The 10,008-nt window shown below is 44.2% G+C and overlaps 1 protein-coding gene across 2 annotated transcripts in view; it reads right to left on the reverse strand.

Moving 5' to 3' along the window:
• Nucleotides 1-8,398, reverse strand: part of sec22a (SEC22 homolog A, vesicle trafficking protein) — an 18,801-nt gene extending 10,403 nt beyond the window's left edge. For both annotated transcript variants that reach the window (XR_010037264.1, XM_063214194.1), the window contains exons 1-3: nucleotides 8,259-8,398; nucleotides 6,812-7,022; nucleotides 861-1,024 (exon numbers count right to left, since the gene is read on the reverse strand). Coding sequence is in view for 1 of the 2 variants with exons in the window: in XM_063214194.1 (XP_063070264.1) it covers nucleotides 861-1,024; nucleotides 6,812-6,993 (346 nt within the window). In the remaining variant the exon portion in view is untranslated. The remainder of the gene's footprint in view (nucleotides 1-860; nucleotides 1,025-6,811; nucleotides 7,023-8,258) is intronic.
• Between the last annotated feature and the right edge of the window lie 1,610 nt (nucleotides 8,399-10,008).

Consider the following 10,008-nt stretch of genomic DNA (forward strand, 5'->3'; position numbering starts at 1 on the left):
TCCTTAATTGACCGACACTGTCTATGCCATTTTGTTGTGAATTCTACTTTCCGAGAGGGGGGGGCACAGTAACCTGTGGCCCAGGGGCCCCGGGTCGTCTTAGTCCAGCTCTGATCACATGCATAAATGGATGACTGAAGACGATAAATAAGTAAGTGCAAATAAAATGTTGATGACTGATAAATCGCCTTAAACATTAATCCTTCCCCTTAAACACACAAGTGTTCATTGCATGTGTGCATACTACATTTATCAGATGGACTAAAAAAAAAAACTCAAACCAAATATTGTGGCACTCATCCATCAGTCACACAAGATGTGAAGAGGCATCAATAGCTGATGCAAATCCCCGGCAATATGCTGAAATGGAGCTATTGCGTTCATTCTAAAAGCTAGTCTTAGCCGTGTTGACACATAACAGTAGTATAGATAAAGGCTTCCCTAATTGCACTTAGCTAAAGTCCCATTGTGATTCACTCCCAACTTTCCTAAACCTAAACTTTCTGTGTCCTGAACTCTGAGTTCTGATGCTGTGCTTTGATAAAACAACAAGACATTTAAAGACATATTAATCCTGCTACTGTTGCGGCCAAAAGAGATGCTTTAGTTGAGTTAGGCCACCTACACGCAGTGATTTGTGTAGTTTACAACATCCTCTATTTAATTAGATGGAAATAAATAAAAATACGAAGCTCAATAATCTAAGACGCTGTACCATTACGATTCTGGCCCGAAATCCTTTTACCGATTCTTCCCCTCTCTCACGCCCTCATATCCTGTCACACTGTCTTTTCCTAAATAAAGGCATACAAATGCCCCCCAAAAAAAGATTCTTAAAAAAATTAGGTAGTCCAGCTCACCGAACTCGATGAAGGAGTAAGGTCTGACGGCGCTGTTGATGCGCTTGGTGTCGTAGGTGACTATGAACTCCCTCTGGAGCTCGTCCAGGAAGCAGAAGGCCAGCACGTTGGGGTAGGTGTCCGTACACACCATCAGGTATCCCACGCCCAGAGAGCTGGTGAAACTGAAAAACACAACACACAGATGCACACGTAAACAAAACGTGGTGTTGAGATAGCCGTCTGACTCTGTACACACCATCAGGTACCCCACGTCCAGTGAACTGGTGAAACTGAGCAACGGAAAACACACACAAACACATGTAAGCAGACGCAAGTTGCAGTAGCTATCTGTAGGTAGCCCAAGCCCAGCCAACTGGTGAAGCTGTGGAACACAACAGAAACACAAACATTACATTACATTTAGCTGACGCTTTCATCCAAGGCACTTCAGCCATGGATAGTGGTGTAGGGAGAGGAAAGGGTGGGATTCGAGCCTGCAACCCTCTGATCTTACGACACACATACTCACACACCTTAGACATGAAGACGCATGGAGAAATACATAGTCAAAGACAATTCACACGACACAATCGTGGACATAAGTACTGCTGTATAAAGACACATAGTCCAGTCAGAATGAACAAAATATTAAGGTTAAGTTGTGATCAGGCCAAGACAGTTTGAGGTGACCAAGAGATGAATAGAGACTTAGTTCATCTGAAGTGCAGAATAACCAGGCAGCTGGTTACACCACCGCACATCCAGGAGGTGTTAAAAGAGGCTTGATGAGGAGGGGTTGACTGCACTATATCACAAATAAAGAACAGACTATGATCTCACTTCACTTCAGTTTTGGCTACATCCAACAGGAAGTGTCGACGCAAAGCAGACCGGGGTCGAAAGAAATTGAACAGCGTGCCGGTGACATAACGTCTCTGTCTGTGGCGCAGCGAGAGAGAGAGAGAGCTCTGTCCTGTCGATATAGCCTAGCCATCAAGCCACACGGCTTCAAACGGCTCCCGGATCAGTGGTTGGGGTTAGAGGTTAGGATTACAACGACGCAGCGCATACTGACAGAGCAAGCTCCGTGCGTGCCTCCCCATTGGGCTGTGCTATCTACAGCGGTTAGATTTGAGGAAAGCCGTTGCTTCTCTCTGGGGGCGGGGGTGGCGGGGGGTGATGGGGGCGACAGGTGAGGGAGCAGGGGGTGGGGGGGTCTACAGGGTGGTGTGGAAGCTACGTTAACAGTCAACTGGTAGCTCTTTAATGACGAAGCAGCACATAATGACAGAATAACAACAGTGAGAACGAAGGAGGTTCTGCAGATTGAGACATGTCCTGTCACTAATCGCGCCAATGATTATAGTAAGGGGACAGGTTAGGGCTATTTTCGTTACAGCCTAGCAGTCTGCTAGCTCATTTCAGCGAAGCAGTGCATACCGACAGAACCGCCTCCCTGTGGAAGTGTGTTCCTGACCAGTGTTGCCAGATTGGGCGGTTTCCCGACCAACTGAGCTGCCTAGGATGGCCATCTGGGGGTAAAAATGGTCAAAAATGGTTCTGGTTTTTCAGTAGATTTGTGGCCATAGAAATCAATACAATTTAGTTCAAATTGGATGGGATTGGGATTTCCTGTCTTCAAGTTTTTTTTGGGCCTTTTTTGGGCTGGAGATTACCAGACACATCTGGCAACCCTACTCCAGATAGGAGGCCCAGAGCTGCAGAAGCAGCAGTAATGTCAGCGGCAGCCAAAGCAGTGGAGGAGTCGCTATGTAGTGATGTAATGTCTTGGCATGGCCACAGTCACTCTGGACAACCGCCACCACGTACAGTACATGGAAATGACATCTGCTGTTACTGTGGAGACTACTACGGTACAGGGCCAGGGAGAGGGTGGGAAAAGGCAGAACACTGCATGATGCATGATAGCTGGCTGGCTGGCTGGCTGGCTGACTGGTGAGCTGGGGTGAAGCCTGTGATCAAATCTCATGTTTCCTTGTGGTTATATTATACTCTGACTTGCTACAAGGGACCGAATCATGGCAAGCATATTTTGCTGGCTTGCTGGCGGTCTGGATAGCTGGCGGGTTGGGTGGAACATGTGATCACTGTGTATGTTTTCTGCTGTTTATACTTCGCTATCCTGATGCACAAAGAAAGGCAGGGCCACTGACATGGCTGGTCTGGGACCACAAACCGGCCTGGGCAATTTAGGCATAAGCATCACCCCCACCTTCATGCTACAATTACGATGGGTTCAGTCCACTGTATATTAAGGATGCACCAACGGGCTGCCCCATCTAAATTATGGGCCTCTAACGGAAAATTTGAAACAAACAACAACAAAAGCATTGGCCCCTGAGGACTGTCGGCCCACTAGGTAAATGCCCTGTATGCCAGATTACCGGTCCAGCCCTGGGCACTGACAACTTTGACCATGACAAAACTCATCTGAAAAGCTCCTCTTTTCAATAAATACAATGTAACGGGGTGACTATTCTGGGCCCCTCTGTGTCCCTGAGCCAGGGACAACTAGCCCCTTTGTCCTCCCCTGTCAGGGGCTTGCTGAAAGTGACGGAGGAACAGGATGCATGCATGCAGGATGGCCTGTGATCACATCTTTGTGCATTCATGAACAGGACAATATTGGATTTTTTTGTGCTGAATGCTGATTTTGCTTCCATCTTCCAACTCACTACAAGGAACAAGGAACAAAACGTGCGATGGCTGTCCCCCGGGGACCACAACCTGTGAGCACATACCTGTGCATATAAATAAAAAGGATAAATGAAATACATCTTCTTTTTATTGAGTGTGCTTGCACGTCTTTACTTAACTGCAAGGAACGAGGCGACACATAATGCACAGCCACTGGGCTAACGTCCAGCCATCCAAGACTGATCAGTCAGCTTTATCAAAGTCAGCTCTGGGCTGTGCTACTTCTTATCCGTTGCTTTCTGTTCTGTATGTTTCACTTCTTCATGGCTGCCCTGCATGTTAATGCACGATATATAGGTTTATTCCTTCATTGGCGTCCTGCATGTGAATGCATGGCGTAGGTACTAGGTTGACGTCTGCTGAGGAAGTGAGCGGAGCGTCACTGCAATCTGTGCGTCAGTGCTTAATGCCTCTTCTGGGAGATGAAACAAACCCATGACGTGCACACGCGCACGAACACATGCACGCACGCACGCACGCACACACTAACAGCAGCTGATGAAGGGGGTGGGAGAGAGGGGGTGGTGGTGGTCATATATTAAAAGGGAAAGCGCAATGGACAGGAAAATAGCAACTCACTTGGGAGTGAAGAAAGAGAAAACACTAAGAGAAAGAAAGAGTCCAGCTTTACACAGAAAGGGAGGGAGAGTAAGAGTTTCTACCACGAGAGAGAGAGAGAAAGAGAGAGAGAGAGACCAGACCAAGGGATACCTACGCTGCCTGGTAGCAGAGGTAGCAGAAGAAGTTTTGCGATGAATTCCCTTTATTTGCTCTGGACGTGACATTGATATGTTTGATTTAGCTAATCACATAACGGCTCTGGCTTGACAGCTTGAGACATTCAGCAATACGACTTTAATCATTAAAATTCACTCTGGTTGCTAAGTTCGCCTCCATAGAGAAATAATGGCTTCCGTCGCTCAGTTAGCGTAGGTCGCTCTTGGTGTGAACAAAGCATCAGGGAATGAAAGTTCTCTAGCAGAGACTTCAAACCTTGCATATGAGAGGGGAGGGGAAGAGAGAGAAAGAGAAAAAGAAAGAAAAAGAGAGAGCAAGAAAATGAGAGACAGAATGGAAGAGTGACCCCAAGAGAGGGCCAGCTTTGACCCTGGAGAGGCGGCCAGGTGCTGTATAGAGCAGTGCAATAGTGGAAGGAAAGTGTTGGAGAGAGTGTAGTGTCTATTCCCCACTGCTTGTGTTAGGAAGTTTTTTTGCCCGGATGATGGATGGCCGCTGTCTTGGCCTGCCAAAGATGCCAAAATGGCCGAGCAGGCCCCTCAAAAGAAGCCATACATCTGCATTAGGACCTTGCTGAGAGCAGCCTTCACATCCCCACGCATTACATTACATTAGGCTCTGGTTTGAAAACCCGCCTGCCACCCGACGGCACACCAGCCACCAGCCACCTGCTCCAGCCTCAATGCACACCCGCACGCACACACACACACACACACACACACACACCCGCACGCACGCACGCACGCACACACCCATGCAGATACACGCACAAACACGCACACACTCACACACACAAATACTCTCTTTCTCACACACACACACACGTTCCTCCTCTGCCTTGTTCCTAGGCCATTGTTTCGTCTTCATTAAACCAACGGGACATCAAATGAGTCTTTAGAGGCTGCTTGTCACAAAAAAGGGAAAGGAAAAGAAGGAAAAAAAAAAGTCAGAAGTCCAATTCTGAGGGAGGCGGGGGCTCTGACAGGACCGGTTCCGCTCCACTGAGGCCCACTTTGATGAGGACTTCAGTGGAGTCCTATCTGCTAGTCACTCTATAGAGCCATATAAACACACTCCGTCATCCTCAGTCCAGGAGCTCCCTCCATCCCCGTAATAGGACAGACAGGGTGAGTGAGGACACACGTCGGCGCACAGACACTTTTGAGGAGTGGGTCTGTCTGTTGTTTTTTTGTGGGGAATTATGTATTGCAGAGAGCTAGACAATGTCTGACAGTTCACTGTGGGTGTAAATGAACAGGCACAAACACACACACACACACACGCACGCACGCACGCACGCACGCACGCAATCACACCCGCCGCACACGCTCGCGAACAGACACACACACACATTCACACACATACACAAAGATATACATAATTTCAATAACAAAGGCTTCATTGCCATCTGCAAGATTTGACAATTTGGCACTCATTACCCTAACGTCCTAATCAGACGGCGCATGTCTGCTTCAAAAGCAAACCGATGTCAAGATGCATTAAAAAACACACATAGGCAGTTGCCAGCAGCCACTACTTTAATCTGGAGCTGCAAGATGCTGTCGTTTGAATAGCAACTTCAAAGAACTTGCTTTTGACAGGAAACGCTCTCAACACTCCCAAAAAGAAGAAATAAAACATAGCAAAACCATGAATGTCTTGGTCATTATAAATTTGACTGACAATTTGTGTTTATTTCAATAACGAATAGTGAAAATGAGAGGTTAGCCTTTTTTTAAAAAGGTTTTCTGGACATTAAATTCATGTTATGCTCTGGAGAATTTGTCCATTACATTATCCAAGATCACACTTCCGGACTGAAAAACGTCAGCGCATAAACCTGAAAACTAATTTAAAGAAAACGGAAACTGACCGACTGCAGTGTGGTTAGTAGTATATCCAACACAGATTACGCTGAAGTAATAATATAAATTTGGTAGGGAAGATGATCAACAGCGAGGCAAGGCAAACGTTTTGACACCTCAATTAAAATATTATCGTACATACCCATGTCAAATTAGGGATGAATGATATGACAAAAAAGTCATATCCCAATTTTTTTTACCACAAAATCTCAATTTATTTTTTTAATCATGATCTTCCTCAGAAAAAAAAGGCATTTATGGCTACAAACCTTTCTGAATTGATTTTAATGAATATACTTGCAATTTTGCATGTGCAAACATTGTTAAAAATCAAAATGTAAGCACAGTGATACCACACTAATTAAGTGCACTACTGGAATATAACAAATTCAGCAAAAAAAAATAAAAGTGAGGACAACAACACTAAGTAAACATCACTTTGATAAAGTAAACATCATCACTCTGATGAAGTAAACATCCTCACTCTGATGAAGTAAACATCCTCATTCCAAGGCGATCTGATGCAATATCTCTACTTTGCCTGCTTTCTGACAATCTTCTACTCGATTTCCCAATTCACATTCAATATCGTCATACCGCACACCGCTATGTCAGCCTTATAATCCCACATTTCAAGACCACACTTACTTGACATTGTAGTGGCCGGTCTTGAAAGTGCAGCGGTCCGGGAACTGGCTGAGTTTTTTGGAGAGGCCCTTGAGGTGTCTCTTGGTCTCATGAAGCCCCTTGTCCTGCTCATAGTCTGTGGAGGCGGACAAGGGCAGGCCGTCCCTCACCCGCACCACCGACGCAAACAGAACCATCGACATGTCGCAATACAACACCTGCGGGTGCTGATCTGTGGAGGAGAATAATGTGAGGGGTTGAGAAAGTCTTTGGAGAGACAGAGAGAAAAGCCATTCAAATGTGCCCTCACAAGTGTGTCTGCAATTTTTATTGAACCTTTATTTAAACCAGGAAAATAAACCCGTTCAGATTAAAAATCTCTTTTACGAGGGCGTCCTGGCCAAATGGCAGCACAAGTTACAAAATCAATATTCCAGTTCCATATAAATAACAAATCAAGTATAACAATAACAAATCAATTAAACAGTTACAAACAAGTTAGTCTCAATATATATTACTATTTTTGAGCAGCTGGTCACAATACCGACATTATAAATGACATTGCTTCTGATATGAGAAAACTCAACCTATCAGTACCCTGGATAGCACCAGAGACATGAAGGCAACAAGCCACATCTCACGACATATGCTGTCGAAAATGGTGCACCGACGACACACAGCGTCAGTTTACGGCAATGCTATCAATTGTAGCTGTGATGCATCATTAGCCTGATTAATGTTGCCATTGCATTTCATTGTAGTCATATGAAGACAGAATGCAAAGATGCACACACACCCCATGCACATTTACAGACATGTGTTATGTGAATGACACCAAGGGAGCGATATTTTCTTTGTTCTTTGACACTACTCGGTAACAAGCTGGCTCCCATCTGGTTGATATGAAGTTGACCAACACTAGCCAGTTGCCAGGGAATATACATCCTCTGTTGATGAATTCTGCGTTCGCAAACCTATTGCATACTCATGCACTCATTTCGTGTGCCAGAGTGCGCTATATGTATGTTGATGAAGTGAATTGCATTTCAGGTTCAACTTCGATGTCAGCTTCAGGTTATTGTTCATCTGCTGTTACTGTTTCACCTGGTTATTAGCAATAAGCCAGGTAGCTGGATGTCCATGGCTTCATTCATGTCTGAAGTTTCATAGAGAACTTCTGGCATGTGGCATGCGAGCAATAATCATCACAACCACACCTCCAACTTCTGATTAAAGAATACAATGTTAACAGTACTCCCTCTTCGATCAACTTCAGCAGCATTGCTTTCTATTCTAGAACTACATCCTCAGTAGGTATTAACGGTACTGTATTACAACGTTGCTGTCAAAGCAGCCAGCTTGCTAGGCTAGTCTAATAAGCTGGTTTGCTAAATCTACGCCCTGGCGTCATGACAGCGCAGGCCATTTGCAGTTAAAAGGAAGAGGTATGAAAGTAAATTATGCTAACCTGGATGCAGGCATGGGCTACTCGTGTTTATCTGTAGAGTGACGTTTATCTCCAGAAACTGAGAATAGCATGTTCACTTCTGTCTTGCTCTCACGTCTGGGATACCTTGCTCACAGGAGGAAAGCGCAACGCTGCTACTGTTTACGTGGCCTCGAGCAAAGCATTGTGGGTGCTTCCAAAAAGTCCGTAGGAAAACGCGCTTTCCACTGTGATTGGTCTGACAGAGACATGCGTGCGAAGTTGAATCCTGCGTGGCAGATTAGTGGGAATTCTGGTAGGCTTTTGGGCATTTTTTTTAAATCAAAGAGTCCTTTTTGCGAATGATGCAGCAGATTGCAAAAGAAATTCATCACAGCAGGAGAGCAGTGAGCCTATTTCTTAGTTTGCATGAGGATGAGGATAATGATTAGGCCTAAGATGCTGCTGCTATCATCATCATCATCATCATCATCATCATCATCATCATCATCATCATTGTTAATGACAGAGGTGGAACGTAACTAAGTATTTTTACTTCGTTACTGTACTTAAGTAGTTTTTTCTGGAATTTGTACTTACTTGAGTAAAAATAAAAATGCAGACTTTTACTTTTACTCAATTACATTTTTTGACAATTACTTGTACTTTCTACTCCTTACATTTCTAGGAGAAGACTTTGTTACTAGTTACATTTATCCTAGGTTTTCCTGTTGTGTTTCGTGGATAGGGATTGCGGGCAGGGAGGCAGGACCAAGCCCCTCTTCCAAATTGACACCCAGACAGAAAATATACTTTTAAAAACATTAACAGGACTCCATAGTCATGTTCAAATGGAACCGAAAACCGTTGCAGACAATTTTTCCTATTGTATCAAGTAGGTAGACATGGAGAAAGACAGCCATTGCGCGTGTAGGCCTACTTGTACTTTTGTACTGAAAAGTACATTTAAAAGTTAGTACTTAGGACTTTTACTTAAGTACGTTTTTGGTAAACAACTTTTACTTTCACTTGAGTAATTTTTTCGCAGGGTACTTCTACTTTTACTTAAGTACACAACTTCAGTACTTCTTCCACCTCTGGTTAATGATAATACTAATAAGGGGCAGTGGTGCCAAGTAGGCTTACACTATGTTGCAAAAAAAGGTAATAATAAAGCATAGGCCTACATATGAAATATAAATCATACAATAAAGATCAAAGTCAAACATGTTACACAACTCTTCATTCTACAACCGCTGATTAACCGGGAAAATGACCAACTATGATGCAAACATGTCCTGAAAGGTAGACAAGAAGATTAAAGCGACCAAGGGGAGGTGAGGGTTGTCAAGCGGCCTATCTAAAAAGTGTAATATTAAAAGAAAAATAATTACAAAATATGAGAGAGATTAAAGTGACCAAAAAGTAGCAAGGGTTCTTAAGTAGGGCCTACTGTATAATATGGGCATAGTTGTAGTCCTTTTTTGTAGGAGAAGATACCGCACACTCTTGTCCATCGTGCTGCAATTTATTTACAAAACAAAGTTTCGGCCGTATGGCCTTTCTCAAGTTTTGAGAACCTGCACCTCGAAACCTCTGGTGTGCATTGGTTTCCTCCTTCAAAACATAGTTGTAGTCCTACAATGTAAGGAGTGAATCTATTTTTTTTTTTTAAATAGTCCAAACAGTTGAATGTGCTAGAAGGTGTTCTTCCTTTTATTACTATGTGAAGAGCATGATAGGAATCGAGTGTGTGTGTGTGTGTGTGTGTGTGTGTGTGTGTGTGTGTGTG

The sequence above is a fragment of the Engraulis encrasicolus genome, chromosome 13 (genome assembly GCF_034702125.1).
Source record: "Engraulis encrasicolus isolate BLACKSEA-1 chromosome 13, IST_EnEncr_1.0, whole genome shotgun sequence".
In the NCBI taxonomy this organism is placed as follows: domain Eukaryota; kingdom Metazoa; phylum Chordata; class Actinopteri; order Clupeiformes; family Engraulidae; genus Engraulis; species Engraulis encrasicolus.